Genomic DNA, 21,762 nt, shown 5'->3' with positions numbered 1-21,762 from the left:
GGATACCTACAGAGGCCCATTTCTTTGAGACACAGGACTCCTTTGATAGGTAACTATGGTAAGGACTCTTGTTTGGCCTTGCCTAAACATTTTTAGAACTGCACTTCAGCCGGGCGCGGTGGCTCATGCCTGTAATCTCAGCACTTTGGGAGGCCGAGCAGGCGGATCAAGAGGTCAGGAGTTCGAGACCAGCCTGGCCAACATGGTGAAATCCCATCTCTACTAAAAATACAAAAAATTAGCCGGGCTTGGGCCGGGCGCGGTGGCTCAAGCCTGTAATCCCAGCACTTTGGGAGGCCGAGATGGGCGGATCACGAGGTCAGGAGATCGAAACCATCCTGGCTAACCCGGTGAAACCCCGTCTCTACTAAAAAATACAAAAAACTAGCCGGGTGTGGTGGCGGGCGCCTGTAGTCCCAGCTACTCGGGAGGCTGAGGCAGGAGAATGGCGAGAACCCGGGAGGCGGAGCTTGCAGTGAGCTGAGATCAGGCCACTGCACTACAGCCTGGGCGACAGAGCGAGACTCCATCTCAAAAAAAAAAAAAAAAAAAAAAAATTAGCCGGGCTTGTTGGTGGGCGCCTGTAATCCCAGCTACTCGGGAGGCTGAGGCAGGAGAATCACTTGAACCCGGGAGGCGGAGGTTGCAGTGAGTTGAGATAGTGCTATAGCACTCTAGCTCGGGAGACAGTGCGAGACTGACTCAAAACAATAAAAATAAAAATAAAAAAAGATAGAACGACACTTTAGTCTAAGACTTTTCCTACCCAATCTGCCCTACTTCCTGTTCTCATTCACAGGTTAGACCAGCATTATGCTCTGATAGCACTCCCGGCTTCTTCTAGTTCCCTCCTCATTTTCCTTCACTGAATCTTTCTCTAGTAAAGATCTTACATGGCTAATCATGTCCTGGCATCTATTCAGAGGACCCAAACCAAGTCTCCCCCATTAAAATGAACATTTCAGGAAGGCAAGGGCTCTATTCTAATCATCTTCGTATTCTAGTATCTAGGCAGCCCAACATTTCAAAGAGTCTTCTCAACAGACTTGCTAAACAACTGTTTTCATTTCGTTGTGTATTTTTCACCAACTCACCTGGTCGGGAGCCTTTTGAGACTTCTTCCAGCAGCCATGGCAATTCAACCCACTTTAGCTGGGAAATCAACTCTAATTTTGAAACTGGAAAGTCTGTTCATAGAGAAAAGAACAGAAAATTGCTGTTTTGCATAGAATAAAGATATCCCGGCATTCATATACAGCCTCCGGTTCTCCAGGGAAGATAAAAAATGCTACCAAAATACACAGACATAAATACTGGAACTTGCGACAAAAATGGGAAAAGGTATTCCACTGATGAAATCAAAATGATGCTTCACATTTCCAATTCAATGAAGCAAAGACCTTTTCTAGAAGATACACTGCAGAAAAGCACATTTTCAGAACTGGTTTTTTAGATTAGTCCTATCAGTCTCTGGGTCCCCAGCCAAAACAAAGTACTTCACATAGCACTTACCTTTCAATAAAAGGGGACAAAAAGAAACCCAAGGCTAAACACTAGGTAATGAAGAAAAGGTGTCTTTACCCAGAAATTCTAGGTTCCTGAAGTTTTCCAGTAGCACTTCCTTATATAGCTCCTTTTGAAAAGGCTCCAGCTTCTTCCACTCTCCTCTTGAAAAGTTCACAGCTACATCCTTCAACGTTATAGATTCCTAGAACACCAAACAGCTCTTTTGTATTGGACTATCCCCAAATAGAAACTAAGTTTTTGTTTTGTTTTGTTTTGTTTTTGAGACAGGCTATTATTTCTCTGTCACCCATGTTAGAGTGCAGTGGTGCTCCATGGTTCACTGCAGGCTCAACCCCCTGGGCTCAAGTGATCCTCCCAATAGTAGTGGGGACTGCAGGCATGTGCCACCATGCCTGGCTTATTTTTAAATTTTTTGTAGAGGCATTGTCTCACTATGCTGCCCAGGCTGGTCTCGAACTCTTGGGCTCAAGTAATCCTCTGTCCTCTACCTCCCAGAGCACTGGGATTGCAGGCCTGAGCCACTGTGCCCAGCCTGGATAGGATATAAAGAATGGTTTTGATAGCATGCAAGTTTTTAAGAATTCCAAAGTAAGCTACAGAGTGGCTATTCATTCTCTGACTTTTATAAGTGATTCAGAACAAAGGTACTACACAATCCCTGCCTCTTCCATTCAGTCTCTAGTGTTCAATACTGTACAAGAATTCTCTGGAATGTATAACATTGATCAAGTTCACCCTAACACATCGATTTCTAGGACTAAAATATTAAATGAAGGGCATGATTTACATTCCTGAATCCTAAATTTGCAGAATTAATGTAAGTTTACTACAGGTAATAATTGCATAATATCTGCAACTGCATTCCAAATTTTAACTTCCAATTATAAGCAGCAATTATCTTCTATCATATTCAAAGAATCTATGTTCAACAACATACTCACACTTGCAATTACTCCACAATTACAAACAAGAATACTGACTCACTAAAATACGCTTTCCTTCTTTTTTTTTGAGACGAAGTCTTGCTCTGTTGCCCAGGCTGGAGTGCAATGGCATGATCTCGGCTCATTGCAACCTCCACCTCCCGGGTTCAAGTGATTCTCATGCCTCAGCCTCTCAAGCAGCTGGGATTGCAGGCATGCACCACCACATCTGGCTAATTTTTCAAATACACTTTCTATAGCATTCTCTGCATGCTTTTTGAGAGGCAGTAGAGCAGAATGGCTATTGGTACGTGTATTACCTTCCTCTGGGAGCTGTAACAAATTACTATAACCTTGGTGACTCAAAATAGGAATTTGTTCTCTCACAGTTCTGGAGGCCAGAAGTCTGAGATCTAGGTGTTGGCAGGGCTGTGCTCCCTTCAGAGGCTCTGGGGGAGAATCTGTTCCTTGCCTCTTCCTGCTTCTGGTGGCTGTCACCGTTCCCCGTTTTGCAGCCCTATCACCCCAAACTCTGCCTAACTCTTCACATCACCTTCTCTTTGTGTTTTCAATTTCCTCCTGCCTCTCTAGCAAGGACACTTGGGATGGCATTTAGGGCCCACCTGTATCATCCAGAATAAATTCCTCACGTTGTTTTCTTTTTGTGAGACAGGGTCTCACTTTGCTACCCAGGCTGGAGTATGGTGGCGCAATCATAGCTCACTGCAGCCTCAACCTCCCAGGTTCAAGTGAAAGACTGTCTTTCCCTGCCACCTCAGATCCCGGGTAGCTGAGACCACAGGTATGTTATTGTCCAGTTAATTTCTAAAATTTTTTATATAGACGAGGGTCTCGTTATGTTGCCCAGGCTGGTCTCAAACTCCCAAGCTCAAGCAATCCTCCCACCTTGGCCTCCCAAAGAGATGTGATTACAGGCATGAGCCACTGTACCCGGTCAAAGATGTTCTTTATCATGTTAAGATTTAAGGACATGTACCTCTGCCTGGGCACAGTGGCTCATGTCTGTAACCACAATGCTGTGGGAGGCCAAGGGAGAGGACTGCTTGAAGTCAGGAGTTCAAGACCAGCCTGGGCAACACAGCAAGACCCCAACTCTACAAAAAATATTTTAAAATGAACTGGGCACAGTGATGTGCGCCTGTTGTCCCAGCTACTCAAGAGGCTGAGGAGGGAGGATAGTTTGAGCCCAGGACTTCAAGGTTGCAGTGAGCTATGCTTGCACCACTGCACTCCACTCCAGCCTGGATGATAAAGCAAGACCCCATCTCCTAAAAAAAAAGAAAAAAGGCGGCAGGCAGGCCAGGTGCGGTGGCTCACACCTGTAATCCCAGCACTTTGGGAGGCTGAACTGGGTGGATCATGAGGTCAGGAGTTCGAGACCAGCCTGGCTAACATAGTGAAACCCTGTCTCTACTAAAAATACAAAAATTAGCTGGGAATGGTGGCACGTGCCTGTAGTCCCAGCTACCTGGGAGGCTGAGGCAGGAGAATCACTTGAACCTGGGCGGTGGAGGTTGCAGTGAGCCAAGATCCCGCTACTGCACTCCAGCCTGGGCAACAGAGTGAAACTCTGTCTCAATTAAAAAAAAAGAAAAAGAAAAAGAAGGAAATGAACTTCTACTTCCACCTGACTAATTTTAACAGCGGTAACTGCTGAATTTTAGTAAATGTTTTTGTCTCATTAGAATCAGACTCATGGCATTCTGTGAACTGAAACAAAACTGCATGCGGAAAATGAGGTGTCAGTTCCTTGAAAGGGAGACTATATTTATTTCACTTTCTTTTGTTAGAGAGAGGGTCTTGCTCTGTTGCCCAGGATGGAAGGCAGCAGTGGCATCATCACAGCTCACTGCAACCCTGAACTCTTGGGCTCAAGCGATCTTCCTGCCTCAGCCTCCCAAAGTACTGACTGGGATTACAGGTGTAAGCACCGTGCCTAGCCTTTGATTTTGTATCTTAATATCACTCAGTAGGAGCCCAGTTAAGTATTCACTTAGGAATAAAAACCATTGAAAGGAAACTTACACGAGACTCAGTATTGGGACAAACAGCGACCATTTTATCCTCTTTTGAGTTCTCCTCTTGGGAAACAGTAGAATCTTGAGAGACTGGATCTAGGAAAGGGGAGAAAACCAGTCCAGTCTTTCAAATAAATTCCTCAGACTAAAAATCTTTATATATATATCTCTATATATTTCTAAGTGATACACAGGAAAAAAACTAAGTCAGTTTCTCCTACTATACTCACAACACAAAATAACTCTGAGACTTCAGATATGTGGGGGTGTTTCCCCCACACCCGGCAAGCAATTCTGTGTTGGATTCCCCAGCAGACACCAGCTGGGTATCCTCTAACTCATTTCTAATACTATCTACCTGGAGACAGCATTAGCTCCCAAAGGTTAAGGCCTCAGTCTCACAAGACCGACCTCCACTTCAGATGTCAGTCTCATGTCTGAGCCTCCAGGGCTTTGACCAACAAGATACAAACTGGGGATCCCATGAGCCCCTCCCTGGGTTCCAATAACTTGCTAGAGTGGCTCACATAACACTTTACTTACGTTTACTTGTTTATTGTAAAGGGTATTACAAAGGAGATGAACAGCCAGATGGATGACACACTGCACAGGGCAAGAGGCTTGGCACTTCCATGCCCTCTACACAACTCTCCAGGAACTGCCACATGGTTAGCTATCTGGAAAACTCTCATGAGCTGTGTCTTTTTGGTTTTTATGGAAGCTTCATAGACAGGCATGACTGATTAAATCACTGGCCCTGCGATTAACTCAACCTTCAGTCTCTCTCCGACCTGTCGGGGGGTGGGGGGGGGGGGAGCTGAGTTCCAACCCTGTAAGCACAGGGTTGGTTCCCCTGGCAACCAGCACCCTCCCCCAATTCCAGGGTTATCTAAGGACTTTCCAAAAATCATCTCATTAACATAAACTCAAGGGTGGTTAAAAGGGGCTTGTTACAAATAACAAAAAGACTGTCTTTCTCCTTTATAGCTCAGGAGCTGTTTCAGGAACCATGGACAAAAGGCCAAATATTTTAACAAAAGACACTCTCACTGCTCTAATCACCCAGGAAATTACAAGGGTTCTAAGAGCTCTGAGCCTCTCTGGATAAAAAGGTCAGAAGAAACAAAAAGTTGTCCACTCTTTAAAACAGAGAACAGCCATAGATAAAAGTTTCCTATGAAAACCTAGGCGTTTCCTCTTAGCTCATATAAAAATCCTTTCAAATCCTAAGCTCACGAAAACTGGTTTTCCTCTTTCTATATACCCTCAGTTTAAAAATGTTTAATTTGAACAACAATGAATTTTGAAGTATCCTAATTTAAAAGATGTAGTAAGGTAAAACTGTGTATTCTTCATAGTGCTAGTACAAGGCCTTGCTCAAGAGTCACTCCAACCTGCTAATTGAATGAAAGCACCAGATTAGTCTCAAGAGTTGACTCCACTAGATTCCTTACGACAAAAAAGAGGCGTCTGATTAACTCGTAGGAACTAAATGTATCCAGTACCTTCAGATTGGCCCATTCTGGGCATTCTACCAATAAGTGAGCCCTGCTCCGCAAGGAGTAGTAAAAAATAAATACATAAAAACCCTCGGATGTCAACAGCTCTTTTTCAAGTAAGTATTTTTTCAAATCATACTCTACCTTCTTATGAAAATAATTTTAGGCAACTTTAGTGATTAGACAATCAATAAAAATTAAGAATTAGAATGACTTAAAAAGTGGGGTGAATTTAAGAAAACTGTTATACCCTACAGAATCCTAGAAATCTTTTTTTTTTTTTTTTTTTTTTTTTTGAGACGGAGTTGTGCTGTTGTTGCCCAGGCTGGGGTACAATGGCGCGATCTTGGCTCACTGCAACGTCCACCTCCCGGGTTCAAGCGATTCTCCTGCCTCAGTCTCCACAGTAGCTTGGATTACAGGTGTGCACCACCATGCTGGGCTGAGTTTGTATTTTTGTAGGGACGGGGTTTCTCCATGTTGGTACGGCTGGTCTCAAACTCCTGACCTCGTGTGATCCACCTACCTAGGCCTCCCAAAGTGCTGGGATTACAAGCGTGAGCCACCGTACCCGGCCCAAAACCAATTCTTTATTGCAGGGGCCTCCACAAAGAGGTCCTAATTTTGTAGAAGCATGACACTGCAGTGACAAATCACAGAGGAGTCAGGAAATCCAAATTTTAGATACACTAATTAGCTGTGTGACGGCAAATTAAGTGTATGGAGGTAAATATTATTTATTTCCCTATCTCAGAACTCTTCCAGAATACAAACTGTCACACATATATATCAGGAGCCCTATGGTAAATACGCTACAAATATTCCAAATATATTTGGAATGCAAATATTCCAAATATTTGTAGCATATTACACTGCAAAATACAAATATTTGTATCATATTTGAGAATATGAATGGCTACAAATTTGAGAAAAAAGGTGAACCACATTCCCTGAAAGGACTATTCACTCTAGAAGACTTTACATCAATATTTTATAATGATATCAACGTAATTCAGTTTACAGTTTATACATTTATATTTATAATATGTAATTACATACATAAAATTCAGGTTTTCCTGCCCTAAGGCTGTGGAACTGCACTGTAAAATAGTTACTAGTCGCATTTGGCTATTTAAACTTTAAATTTGATTTAAAAAATTCAGTTCCTTATTTGCACTAGCTGCTTTTCATGTACTTAACTTGAATTGCAAAACAGTGCAGAAACATTTCCATCAGCAAAGACACTGACAGCCCTGCTCCAGCAACGTGCTAGTCCACACAATGGAACTAGACATTAGGGCCTGAGCTGATTTGCCTGTGACTCCAAACACTTTCACAGATAACTTGTGTTCTTGAAGGGGATGGGAAAGAAATTACTATGTCTTGAGCATCCACCATATATTATATCTTATCTTGTCTTACCTTTACAAGAAAACTACAGGAAAGATGATATCCCTTTTTAACGGATAAAAATATTTACATTCTGAGAGTTTACACAGCTTGCCCAAAATCACACAGTAAACAGCAGGGCTGATTCAAACCCAGTCCCAACTTCAAACCTCAGACTCCTCTTTAGCAGTAAATTGCTTTCTTTTGAGGAATTTACTTTCGGACTTTGAGGCAATGTCTCCCGCTTCCTCCCTCCATCTATAAATCTCACCTTCTTTTTCTTCAAGCATCTGGGTCAAATCTTCTATTAGGGTCACCACCTCCTCACTACTCTCAGGATGTTGTGACTTTACCCAAATCCTGATCTCCCCAGGCAAAATGGTCAGGAACTGCTCAAATACCAAAAGCTCTAAAATCTGTTCTTTCGTGTGAATGTCTGGTCTCAGCCACTGAATGCAGAGCTCCCAGAGTTGACTCAGAGCTTTCCTGGGTCCAGCTACTTCTGAGTAACAAAACCACCTAAACCTCTGTCTGAAAGACTCTGCGTCAGCCGCATTTCCTCTTAAAATAGCTTCTTGCTCCCCAGAAGTAACCACTTTTGGGACCTCATTTTGTTCAGTCGAGGCCAGAGTTTGAGGGTCTGGTGAGATGGCTGTCATCTTGTTCAAGGGCACTACAGCTTGCATTGTGTCTCAGGGGCAGGAATCCAGTCCCTTCACACTCTAGTTGAGTATCAGTGCAGTCCACCAACAGGTACTATACACAGCCAGGAATATCAAAGGTTCCAGGAATCCAGTTTACAGTCCTGCAGAAACTGTCAAGAAGAAATATTAAGGCATTAAATAAGTAAAACAAACTGTTGTTAGTGCTAAAAACATTGTTCTTGGTTTGGTTCAGAGAAATATATCCACACACATACCTGCAAAGGCCTAGAAAAGCCCTGCTCAACTACTATATTAAAAAGATAATTTTTTTTTTTTTTTTTTTGAGACGGAGTTTCGCTCTTGGTGCCCAGGCTGGAGTGAAGTGGTACGATCTCGGCTCACTGCAACCTCTGTCCCGGCCGGGTTCAAGCAATTCTCCTGCCTCAGCCTCCCAGGAAGCTGGGACTACAGGCACGTGCCACCATTCCCAGCTAATTTTTGTATTTTTAGTAGAGATGGGGTTTTGCCATGTTGGCCAGGCTAGTCTCGAACTCCTGACTTCAGGCGACCCACCCACCTCGGCCTCCCAAAGTGTCAGGATTACAGGCTTGAGCCACCACACCCAGTCATAATTTTCTTTATAGTCAAAAGCCAAGGAGCTACTTAAGGGTTAAGGAAACAGTTGCTTTAGATTCAATACTCCTAAACAAAATGTTATCAGAAGAGGTTCAAAAGGGGACCCAGTCGAAAAGCTATTTAACAACTCCTACCCTTTCTTAATGAAAGGGTACACATTTCTCACCAGTTGCTCAACTCAGAAGCCCAATTTAATATTTGACTTTCAAATTTCTCTTCCTCCTTACTTCTCCCATCATCGATAACCAAGGTCCGGTGATTTTATTTCCTAAGAACCTCTCCATTCTATCCTACTGAAACTGCCTAAGTACAGGGATCTTCAATCCAGTCTCACACTGTAGCCAAAAAATTCCTTCTAACAGGCAAAATATGATCTTATCACTCCCCAGCTTACAGTCCCTCAGCAGCCCCCAAACGGTCTCTCGATAAAGTTCACATGCAGGGACCATGGCATTGTGATCTAGAGACACTGCCTGATGACCTCACCCCTTGAGCTCTAAGCTACCCGATTGACACTACAGCCATAAATTAGTATCTCCCCATTCCCAGACACTTCCTCTCTACATACCCTCCTAGCGTTCGCACCAAGGCTATTCCTCTCCTCGGAATGTTGCTTTCTTTCTCCTAACAAACTTTTATTCGTTCTTTAAAGCCTGACTCCTTTCAACTGTCACTTCTTGTGTGATGCTCTGCTTGATCCCAAAGCACTCCTTTGCACACAGACTACCCTATGTTGCCTGCATTCATTCATTCTACAAGTGACTGAGCAACTACAATGAGCTGGAACAGGACCAGGGGTCATGAGCTGCGGGGACAGGCGTGGACAGGCCTGAAAGGGTCCTCACGCTCACAGAGGGTCCAGGAAATGACAATGCAGCCGGAGCGGGACTACAATGCGACAAGTGAAGGATGTGACAGCTTCACATTGCAACTACCATACCAATAACAACCCACTTCCGAGTACAGCGCCCGGCACACAGCACGCATGACGTCATTTATTCCTCTGCCAAATATTAGGCGCCCACCACGTACCTAGCGCCGTGCGGGGCACCTGGGGCTCCGCGGTGACTAAGACACTCGGCTCCGTCTACAGAGTTTACACTGGAGGCCCGGTGAAAATGTGACGCAGCCAGAGGATCTCAACCGGAGAGAGTTAAAAAGGAGAGATTTCACCCCCCAGGGGTCCTGTGGCAACGTCTGGACACATTTTTGGTTAGCTCGACTGGGAAGAAAGGTGGTACTTGTTATCTAACGGGCAGAACCAGTGACGCTGTTACACATCCTGCAATAACGGCAGAGCCTCCCCCTCACAGCCACACCACACAAACAAAACAAGGCATTATCCCGCCCAAAATGTCAACAGTGCCCAAGTGGCGCAGGGAGGGATGGAGGGAAGCCAACAGCCCCATCCCGCAGCGGAGTGCGCACCTCCCACAGAAGCAGCAGCAGAGCAGCGCACAGCCCGTTGGTAGGCTGCTCCCGGCCCCCACCCCGTCCCAGGTGCGCCCTCGGAGCCGGCGACCCGGCCACGGTCCCGAAACTCGGGACCCGGGACGACCAGTACCTGCACCAGCATCCGCAAACAGCACCAACGCCACCGCAATGAGCTTCCAGAAGCTTGTCCCGCAGCGAGTGCGCGCGCAAGCCCGTGGGGACCACTGCGCCTGCGCAGAGGCGCTGAACCAGACTCCCCGAACGCGTTCGTGCAGCTTTCCGAAAGTCCGCGCTTTCCATAGGCTCCCACCTGCCTGTTGCGCATGGTCACTGGGAAGCGGCTAGTGGGCTCGGCTGCAGAATTATTGCTGCGCCAGAGGCTCCGAGGCCTAGAATCATTTGAGGTTTGCAGATCCAGGAGGCTCCATGTCTTTAGTAACCTCAGACCTTCCCTACCCACTCCCATCACATCCATTCCCTGAAATGTAAGGTGGAAAAATCCACCGCAGAAGCATATTAGCGATGCATTTAATGCAAATCATAATTAATACCACAACTTGAGTTAAACACATATTAATCTTATGACTTCCACACCTGCCCCCATGGTCCAGTCCACCCTCATGGCTCACCTGGATTATTGCAATAGCTTCTTGATTACACCTTACTTCTCTTGGCTATTCTCTACACCACAGCCAGACAGACGTTTTAATAACGTCAAATTATGTCCCTCCTTTGCTTAAAACCCTGCGATGGTTTCCCATTTCACTCAGAGTGAAAACCCAGCTCTTTATAGTGGCCTACAAGGCCTGATGGAATCTAGCCACCTATAACCTCCCGCACCTCTTCCCTGACTTTCCTGCTCCAATCTTGATAGACCCCTTCCTCTTCTAACCTGCCAGGTACTTCCGGCTGACCTGCTCCTTACCTAAGTGGCCATACGGCCCGCTCTCCCATCCCTTCGGGTCTTCTCAATGAAGCTCTCCCACCGTTCCACTTAAATAGGAATCCCACCTCACTCTTGTTTCCTCGTCTAACATGCCCTATAGGTTGTTTGTTAAGTTGTTGTTTTTTTTGTTTGTTTGTTTGTTTGTTTTTACTACGTGTCTGCCTTCTCCACTGGAATACTAATTTCACAAGAGTAAGTATTTTTATTTCATTTGTTTTAGGTTGTGTGTTTAGGTCCTGGAACACTACTTGGCCCATGGCAGGCACTCAATAGATATTTGTTGAGCTTATGAATGAGTGCTTGCATGGATTATGGGGGGCATCGCAAAAAGGGCTGAAGAACTCCAGAAAAATTTTTTGGAGGGTTCTAATAACTGGATGATCCCTGAAGGGGTGGAGTTGGGAGAGAAAGACTAGATTCATTCTAGACTGAAGGAGCAAGGTGATTCAAGACTCTGAGACTTTAAAAGGGCAGAGCAAGCTCAACTAAATGAACCACTGGGCTTATCGCAGGCAGCAAGTCAAGCTGAAGAAAGGGGGCTGAGAATGGCCGGGCACGGTGGCTCATGCTTGTAATTCCAGCACTTTGGGAGGCTGAGGCAGGTGGATCATCTGAGGTTGGGAGTTTGAGACCAGCCTGACCCACATGGAGAAACCCCGTCTCTACTAAAAATACAAAAAATTAGCCAGGTGTGGAGCTCCTTAGGAGGCTGAGACAGGAGAATCACTTGAACCCGGGAGGTGGAGGTTGCGGTGAGCCGAGATCAGGCCATTGCACTTTAGCCTGGGCAATGAGAGGGAAACTCTGTCTCAAAAAAAAAAAAAAAAAAGAAAAAAAGAAAAAAGCAAAAGAAAAAGAAATGAAACAGGTCTAAGAGTGAAGACAAAAGTTTTCTCAGTCCCAAGTCCCACAGCATATTCTCCTTTACGCATCTCCCGTTGTCTGTCTTAAGACACATCAGGAAGAAGCTGGAGAAGGCAGAGGAATGGGAAATATCTATTGGCTCATTATTTTAACCAGGCGAGTCAGAGGCACTTTATTTAATGCTTCTGACGCTTTACTGTTCTTTAGAATCACATGGTGTTCTTTATTTGAATACAAATTGTGGGACCTTCTGGCCCTCCCCACCCATCAACTTGTTGCAGATCTTGTATTTTGAGAAACGCGGTACTAGTTGAAATATTCTGTAAGTAAATGACATGCTACCTATGAATAAATTACCAGGAAAGAATGGAATTATTTTGGAACTGGTAGTCAAAGTATAACTTTTGATTAAAAGTAACCATCATGGTAAGGAGTGATGGACTGTGCATCAGGAAGGAAGCAGGAAACTACAAATCAGTTAGTTTCACTGGTAAACAATCCGGAGGGATCTCTAACTAGGAAAACATACTTAGGAAAACTTTAAGTGAGCTGTTTGTTTGTTGGTTTAACTGTTCTGGCTTCAGTATGGAGAGTAGATTAGAAAGAAGTAACACCAGAGATAAAAAGACTTGTCTTATCACAATCTAGGTAGTATGATGGTGACATAAAATAAAAGTGGTTTAAAAGGTGTTGGAAGGGCCAGGCGTGGTGGCTCACGCCTGTAATCCCAGCACTTTGGGAGGGCGAAGTGGGCGGATCACGAGGTCAGGAGATCGAGACCATCCTGGCTAACATGGTGAAACCCCATCTCTACTAAAAACACAAAAAAATTAGCTGGGCATGGTAGCGGGCGCCTGTAGTCCCAGCTGCTCGGGAGGCTGAGGCAAGAGAATGGTGTGAACCTGGGAGGCGGAGCTTGTAGTGAGCCGAGATTGCGCTACTGCACTCCAGCCTGGGCAACAGAGCAAGACTCTGTCTCAAAAAAAAAAAAAAAAAAAAAAGTGATGGAAGACAGACACAGGGAATAGTACTATCAAGAGATAGTAGTAGTAGGATTTGGTGATTTATTGCAAATATTCACGGGTGGGAACGAAGAAAACAATATGCTATATGGCATCTTACATTTTGTAAAAATGGCCACAGCAATGTATGTCCCATCCCACAAGTTATTCTTACAAGGTAATGTTGATATACCTCCTTTTGAGAGGAGTTACTTATGCTTCCTTCCCATTGAAACTAGGTTGACCTTTGTAACTACCTAAGCCCATAGAATGCGGTGGAGATGATGCTGCCTAACTTCTAAACCTGCCTACATCCACAGAGCTAGCACCCAGATCAAGAAACACAACATGACCAGCAACGCAGAAGCCCTGATCCCTCTGTACTTCCTTTCGGTCACCTTCCCAAGGGCGTCACTATTCTGACTTTTAACAGAGAAGAATAGTTTTACTTGTTTTCATTGTAGAATCTAGAGTCTAGAAAGTAGAATCCGGCCAGGCACGGTGGCTCATGCCTGTAATCCCAGCACTTTGGGAGGCCAAGGTGGGCAGATCACCTAAGGACAGGAGTTTGAGACGAGCCTGGCCACATGCTGAAACCCCGTTTCTACTAAAAATACAAAACTTAGCCAGGCATGATGGCGCCTGCCTGTAATCCCAGCTACTCAGGAGGCTGAGGCAGGAGAATCGCTTGAACCCCGGGGGGCAGAGGTTGCAGTGAGCCAAGATTGTGCCATTGCACTCCAGCCTGGGCAACAGAGCAAGACTTCATCTCAAAAAAAAAAAAAGAAAGAAAGAAAGTAAAATCCTCTGGTACATATTGTTTGTATATGATGACTTCTTTCATTCAACATTATGTCTGTGAGATTTATCAATATTATTGCATGTGATTATACGTGTTTATTTTCATTGCTGCATAGTGTTCTCCTATGACCTGTATTTTTGTGTGTATTTTTTGTTTCTGGTTTTTTTGTTTGTTTGTTTTTTGAGACAGAATGTCGCCTAGGCTGGAGTGCAGTGGTGTGATCTCATCTCAGCTCACTGCAACCTCCACTTCCTGGGTTCAAGCAATTCTCCTGCCTCAGCCTCCTGAGTAGCTGGGATTACAGGCGTCTGCCACCACACCTGGCTAATTTTTGTATTTTTAGCAGAGACGGGGTTGCCATGTTGGCCAGGCTGGTCTCAAACTCCTGACCTAAGGTGATGTGCCCACCTTGGCCTCCCAAAGTGCTGGGATTACAGGGGTAAGCCACTGCGCCTGGCCTGACCTGTTACTTATATTAACATTTTCTGTTTTCATAACCCCTTGCCTAGCCTCTGTTCCCCTATACAGAGGTGGGGAGGAAGTATGTATGAATGTATATCTGAAGGGGAGAGTCTGTCTGATTTTCCTGTCTTCTTTCTTTTTTTCTTTTCTTTTCTTTTTTTTTTTTTTTTTTTTTTGAGACAGAGTCTTGCTCTGTCACCTAGGCTAGAGTGCAGTGGAGCGATTTCAGCTCACTGCAACCTGCACCTCCCAGGTTCAAGCAATTCTCCTGCCACAGCCTCCTGAGCAGCTGGATTACAAGTGCCTGCCACCGTGCCTGGCTAATTTTTGTACTTTTAGTAGAGAAAGGGGTTTCACCATCTTGGCCAGGCTGGTCTCAAACCACTGACCTCGTGATCCATCCGCCTCAGCCTCCCAAAGTACTGGGATTACAGGTGTAAGCCACTGCGCCTGGCTTCCCTGTCTTCTTTCTAGACTCACTCCACTTTAAAGAAACTGAAGACCCAAGGTCCTGCCCACTCCTCCCCATACCCTATTTTTTCAAAAATGAGACCCAGCATGGGGAGGGGCTTGCCCAATGTCACTCAACTGGTAGATTGGAAACTGACTGGCTCTGAGCTGAAGGCTTTTAGGAGGAAGGAGCACATCTTCCCCATCTCTAGAGGGAGGAGGACAGGCTGGGACTCTGATCAAGGATCTAAGACAGGTGTTTTAAAACTAGGTGTTGTTTAATTGCCAGACTGTCCAAAAGAAATATTGCAGATGAAAGAGGGGCATTCCTGATTGAAGTCCTGGCTTCCCCACCTAGCAGCCTTGGGGTTACCTCCTTAGGACCCTCAGGGCTCTTGTGCATTCAGTTTGGAGGCCCCTGAGCTCTAAAGGTTTGAGCTGCCTCAAGGACACCAAGTCCTTGCTTCCAGGTGCCTCCAGTCCTGGTTTAGCTGGGACTCCAAGGATCCCAAAGCCAGTTGAAGGTAATGATTTCCACTCTAGGGGAGCTGACGGTCTCCTAAAAAGTAATAACAAAAAAAATCCTCCTGCCTGGCTCTGTAGAGCCACAGAGGGTGGTATGTTCCAGAAAGAAAGAAAGAAAAAAAAAGCAAGCAAGTGAGCTACCAAGCTCCCATAAGGATCCACTAGAGAGAAAGGGGATGAAGACAGAGAGTGTGGGAATATGCTGTAGAGTGAAGACTGAGAAACTAGGAGGAAGCACAAGTGAAGAAATTAGCCTTAAACTGCCAGAACCAGGGTCCACTCTTCATTGTAATAGAAGGGAAGGAGGCAAAGAAGGGGGTAGATGCAAGTGGATTTGGAACTGGTATCTAATGGATCCTGCTGAGATCCGCTATTGAGACCTCCCCAGAAGGGAGATAGGGGTGGGATCTGAAGCTTGATAAGAGTAGATTAGGTTTGGCCGGGCACGGTGGCTCACACCTGTAATCCCAGGACTTTGGGAGGCCGAGGCAGGCAGATCACAAGGTCAGGAGTTCGAGACCATCCTGGCCAACAGAGTGAAACCCTGTGTCTATTAAAAATAAAAAAAATAAAAAAATTAGCTGGGCATGGTGGCATGTGCCTGTAGTCCCAGCTACTTGGGAGGCTGAGGCAGGAGAATCGCTTGAACCTGGGAAATGGAGGTTGCAGTGAGCTGAAACCACACCATTACACTCCGTCCTGGGTGACAGAGCCGAGACCCCATTTCAAAAAAAATAAATAAATAAGAGTAGATTAGGTTTGAGATGGCTGCTGGGGAGAATATGAGTTGATCACAAAAACATAGAAGGATTTTCCTGCAGTGTTAAGGGCCCGTTTGAGGTTAGAAACCCCCATTTTATGTTATATCAGTATGTACATTAAATGATTTTTCTCAAGGTACACAATATAGCTCCAGAATAGGTACAGGGAAGAGGGACAGTTGAATTGACCCAGGGAATAGGGATTGTAGGGTAAGTTTTGACAGGAAGACAATGGGATAACTAGTTGAGGATATGAGCAAAAGTTTGTTTAAAATGATGCATGATGGAGTCCAATTGAGGTAAGGAAGATGAATATAGAAGTTAGTTAACATAAAAAAAGAAAAGAGAGTTGGGCACGGCGGCATGCACCTGTAGTCCCAGCTTCTCAGGAGGCTGATGCAGGAGGATTGCCAGAGGCCAGGAGTTTGACACCAGCCTGGGCAACATAGTGAGACTCTGTCTCTTAAAAAAAGAAAGAATGAGCCAGGTGTGGTGGCTCATACCTGTAATCTCAACACTTTGAGAGGCTGAGGTGGGCGGACCACTTGAGCCAGGAGTTCAAGACCAGCCTGGGCAACATAGCAAGACTCATCTGTATAAAAAAATTTAAAAAATAGCCAGGCATGGTGGTGCATGCCTGTGGTTCTGGATACTCAGGAGGCTGAGGAAGGAAGATCTCTTGAACCCAGGAGTTGAGACTGCAGTGAGCTCTGATTGTGCCACTGCATTACAGCCTGGATGACAGAGTAAGACCCTGTCCCCCACCCCCCAGAAAAAGAAAAAAAACAATGAATGAATGAAAAAGAAGAAAGTAGAGAGATTAAAGGATAAGAGAAATCAAAGCATCGAAGCTTAATAAATAATGTACTTACGGCCGGGCGCCGTGGGTCACGCCTGTAATCCCAGCAGTTTGGGAGGCTGAGGCAAGTGGATCAACTGAGGTCAGGAGTTTAAGACCAGCCTGGCCAACACGGCAAAACCCCATCTCTACTAAAAGTACAAAAAATTAGCCAGGTGTGGTGGCAGGCACTTGTAATCCCAGCTACTTGGGAGGCTGAGGCAGGAGAATTACTTGAACCCAGGAGGTGGAGGTTGCAGCGAGCTGAGATCGCGCACCACTGCACTCCAGCCTGGGTGACAGAGCGGGACTCTGTCTCAAAATAATAATAATAATAATAATGTACTTATATAGTTAAATGTATACTTACTTTATGACCCAGCAATCCCACTCCTAGCTATTTACTCATGAAAAATGAAATCATGCCCACAAAAATATCTGTCTGGAAATGCTTATGGATGTTTTATTAACGCTTGCCAAAAACTGGAAATAACTCAAATGTGTAGCAACTGGTGAAAAGATAAATAAATTGTCTTACATTCATACAATGAAATGCTACTCAGCAATAGAAAACAGTGACCTACCGATGAGGAAGCAGGGACCCCTCTTATGGGCCTGCAGGCCCCCCTCACACATGAAAATAAGGAAAATCTTAAGTTCCTTCAAGGGAAATTCCAAGCACCTAGCTAGCCCTGAGAAGTGAACCACTTGATAAGCAAGAAGGTAATAGTAGCGTAAAACAATAGCCAAGGAAGTTAGAATCACAGATGTTTGGTTCCCTATAGAAACCAAAGATAACATCATAACATGTGTTCCTGAGTTGTTTTTCAGAAACCCAACCCCCCCCGCCCCACCAAACAGATCTGCTGTCTTGTAGAATTCAGATAAGGGGAACTAAGGACTAAATTCTGACTGCTCTTCTTTGTTCCAAATTTCTTCCTGAGAGGCATAAAGGAAGTCATACCCATGGGCCAGAGCTAACATTCTTTTCTGCTGATCCCAAATTTTTAGACTTCAAATTTTTTTCTTTTTGAGACAGAGTTTTGCTCTTGTTGCCCAGGCTGGAGTGCAATGGCGTGATCTCGGCTCACCACAACCTCCGCTTCCTGGGTTCAAGCGATTCTCCTGCCTCAGCCTCCCAAGTAGCTGGGATTACAGGCATGTGCCACCACACCCAGCTAATTTTCTATTTTTAGTAGAGATGGGGTTTCTCCATGTTGGTCAAGCTGGTCTTGAACTCCCAACCTCAGGTGATCCACCTGCCTTGGCCTCCCAACATGCTGGGATTTCAGGTGTGAGCCACCGTGCCCAGCCACTTTAAAAAATTTTTAAAGCTTTTCCTCCTTAACCAATCAGAAATCAGAAAATCTTTGAATCCACCTGTGACTTCTAGGCTTCTGCTTTGAGAGGTCCCGCCTTTTAAAGTCAACTCAATGTATTGCCTCCATATATTGATTTATGATTGTACCTGTAACTTCTGCTCCCTGCCTTTAAAAACTCTTACATATGGCCGGGCACAGTGGCTAACATTACCACCTAATCATTTGGTACACTATGGATTTCTTCAATCAAAAGCACATAAGATCCTCCCTTAAGGCATTTGTCTAAGAACTCAGTCTTGAACAGATTACACCCATGAAATGCATATTTGAAACACCTTCTAGTAAAATACACAGAATGGAATACATGGGCTAACTGTTCACTAAGTTCCATTAAATGCGGCTCTGGGTATATCATTTTTGGGAAATTTACAGAGTAGATTTCAATGCCTCTTTCCTTCAGCTAGCTCCACTAGCTCTCAAAGGTAGGGCTTTGCCTTAAGTTTTACTTAGGCTCACAGAGTTGTTTTGTTTCAGTATTGTTTTTCTTTTCTTTTTCAAGAGACAGGGTCTTACTCTGTCACCCACGCTGGAGAGCAATGGCATGATCATGGCTCACTGCAGCCTCATCATACTCCTGGGCTCAAGCAATCCTCCCGCCTCAGCTTCCTGAGTAGCTGAGACTAGAGGTGCATCCCAACATACCTGGCTATTTTTTCTTTTTTCGTAGAGACATGGGTCTCTCTCTGTTTCACAGGCTGGTCTCCAACTCCTGGGCTCAAATGATCCTCCCACTTTGGCCTCTCGAAGTTCTAGGATTACAGGTGTCAGCCACCTCACCTAGCCTCTTTCTATTTAAAGATGGGTCTCAAGATGTTGCCCCGGCTGGTCTGGAACTCCTGTCCTCAAGCAATGAGCTGTGATGAGCCATCACAGCTAGCAATGTTTTAAAATTTCTAAAACAGGAAATTCCCGGCTGGGTGCGTTGGCTCATCCCTGTAATCCCAGCACTTTGGGAGGCCAAGGCGGGTGGATCACTTGAGCCCAGGAGTTCGACACCAGCCTGAGCAACATGGCGAAACCCCATCTTCACCAAAAATACAAAAAGTAGCTGGGCATAGTGATGCACGCCTGTAATCCCAGTGACTAGGGCAGCTGAGGCAGGAGAATCGCTTGAACCCAGGAGGCAGAGGTTGCAGTGAGCCCAGATTGCGCCACTGGACTCCAACCTGGGAGACGGAGCAATACCCTATCTCAAAAAAAGAAAAAAGAAGGAAAATTCCTTTGAAAAAAATGATCAACATGTTTTCTACTGGTCAATTTAACCAAGGAATAGCTTTTTCTAGAATCAAGTGCCAGGAAAAGGTGTGAATCTCAGGAAAACTTCGATAATTCCTTTCATGAGATAATAAGAATTACATAATCCACTGTGATCTGTTTTCTGTCTTAACTGTTAGTGTCCAATTGCATTAAACTGTCATACCATATTTAATTCATCTGTATACTCAACTGTTTAATAAATGTGAATGGAGGAAAGGACAATGGGAAAGCAACTATGCAATATTCTAGATGAAAGTAACAGAGAGAGAGAATTGGATTTCAAATTGAAGAGACAATTCATTTCCCTTTTTTTTTTTTTTTTTTTTTTTTGAGGCAGAGTCTTGCTCTGTCGCCAAGGCTGGAGTGCAGCCTGCAACGTCTGCCTCCCTGGTTCACGTGATTCTCGTGCCTCAGCCTCTGGAGTAGCTGGGATTACAGGTGCCTGCCACCACACCCGGCTAATTTTTTGTATTTTTAGTAGAGACAGAGTTTCACCTTGTTGGCCAAGCTGGTCTCAAACTCCTGAGCTCAGGCAATTCACCCGCCTCAGTCTCCCAGAGTGCTAGGATTACAGGCATGAGCCACCGCACTCAGTCTCAAGAGACAATTCAAAGACAGATAAATGTAAGAATTCAGGAGCAGGGAAATGATTCCCAAGGTTTCCAGTTTAGAGAACAAATAGAGTAGATAATGCCACTAACCATGGGAGAGGAAACCAGGGGAAGGCTAAGATGGGTTTTGGCAATGTTGGGCTATCTAAACAAACATTAATTATTTATTATCTCCCCTCTCCCAGCCCCTTATTTTCAAAAACTAGTGGATGTGTCTTATAATAAGAGGAGTGATACAGAAGAAAAAAGATTACTCATAAAAACAAAAGCCAAGTTGTAAAGCAAATCAGAACATGCCCAGTTAGGACCAAAGCAAAGGTGAACATTTCTAAGCCAGCAAGGACATCAACTGTGACTTGGTAAGATTGACACACTTAGAAAATCATTTGGCTAAATTGCAACCTGCCTTGTCTCTTGTCCCCAGGCAGATGAGGGCCCAACAAATGAGGACTTTTGGGAAGGGCTGGCATCCAATGTTGAGCATGGAAAATGACTCCCAGGTCATGTGGCCTCAAAGGAGACTGAGATAATGTGGGAGCAACATAAGTGCCCAGCGTGTTTCATTGGGAGGAAGGGCCCTCAAAGAATTCCAAGGCCTACCCATAGCCATCCACTATGCTTCTGCCTAGATTAGCTTTGCAATTGGGCTGGGCCAATATCTACAAGATAAGGAAGATCTGTAGGCAAACAATACTATCAATATGAGAAAAGAAAGATGGCTCAGAGCAGCCTGAGCACTGTGAGGTTTGCAAGAGAAACATGAGTCAGCCCCCACACCCATACCCAGGGGCAATTGTTTAAAGACTGACTAGCTGTCTCACCCATTATTTTCATGCTCCTGAAATTTGTGACACAAAAAATTATGTATAGACAATCAATATGTTATTTTAATGTGAATTATTGGTAAATAACTTAGGAACTACCTCTTCTTTTCCTTTAAAAATCTGTCTGGGGCCGGGCATGGTGGCTCACGCCTGTAATCCCAGCACTTTGGGAGGCCGAGGCGGGCGGATCACAAGGTCAGTAGATCAAGACCATCCTGGCTTACATGGTGAAACGCCGTCTCTACTAAAAATACAAAAAAATTAGCCGAGCGTGGTGGCGGGCACCTGTAGTCCTGGCTACTAGGGAGGCTGAGGCAGGAGAATGGTGTGAACCTGGGAGGCGGAGCTTGCAGTGAGTCGAGATTGTGCCACTGCACTCCAGCCTGGGCGACAGAGCAAGACTCCGTCTCAAAAAAAAAAAAAAAAAAAAAATTCCATCTGGGCAAGGTGGCTCACATCTGTAATCCCAGCACTTTGGGAGTCTGAGGCAGGAAGACTGCTTGAGGCCAGGAGTTTGAGACCAGCCTGGGCAACATAGGGAGATCCCACTGAATTTTAAAATTAGCTGTGCAAGGCCGGGCGCGGTGGCTCAAGCCTGTAATCCCAGGACTTTGGGAGGCCAAGACGGGCGGATCATGAAGTCAGGAGATCGAGACCATCCTGGCTAACCCGGTGAAACCCCGTCTCTACTAAAAAATACAAAAAAAAATAGCCGGGTGAGGTGGCAGGCACCTGTAGTCCCAGCTACTCGGGAGGCTGAGGCAGGAGAATGGCGTAAACCCGGGAGGCGGAGCTTGCAGTGAGCTGAGATCCGGCCACTGGACTCCGGCCTGGATGACAGAGCGAGCCTCCCTCTCAAAAAAAAAAAAAAAAAAAAAAAAAAATTAGCTGTGCAAGTGGTGGTGCATACCTGCGGTTCCAGATACCTGGGAGGCTGAAGTGGGAGGA

At 45.1% G+C, this 21,762-nt stretch overlaps 1 protein-coding gene across 2 annotated transcripts in view; it reads right to left on the bottom strand.

The window, feature by feature from the left end:
* Positions 1-10,308, bottom strand: part of ZNF483 (zinc finger protein 483) — a 59,091-nt gene extending 48,783 nt beyond the window's left edge. For both annotated transcript variants that reach the window (XM_073021844.1, XM_007968434.3), the window contains exons 1-5: positions 10,222-10,308; positions 7,649-8,191; positions 4,497-4,585; positions 1,582-1,708; positions 1,095-1,187 (exon numbers count right to left, since the gene is read on the bottom strand). In XM_073021844.1, coding sequence (XP_072877945.1) covers positions 1,095-1,187; positions 1,582-1,708; positions 4,497-4,585; positions 7,649-8,063 — 724 coding nt within the window. In that variant the 5' untranslated portion in view covers positions 8,064-8,191; positions 10,222-10,308. The remainder of the gene's footprint in view (positions 1-1,094; positions 1,188-1,581; positions 1,709-4,496; positions 4,586-7,648; positions 8,192-10,221) is intronic.
* Between the last annotated feature and the right edge of the window lie 11,454 nt (positions 10,309-21,762).

The sequence above is a fragment of the Chlorocebus sabaeus genome, chromosome 12 (assembly GCF_047675955.1).
Source record: "Chlorocebus sabaeus isolate Y175 chromosome 12, mChlSab1.0.hap1, whole genome shotgun sequence".
In the NCBI taxonomy this organism is placed as follows: Eukaryota; Metazoa; Chordata; class Mammalia; order Primates; family Cercopithecidae; genus Chlorocebus; species Chlorocebus sabaeus.
The sequence above is the reverse complement of the archived record's forward strand: the minus strand, read 5'-3'. Positions and strand labels throughout refer to the sequence as shown.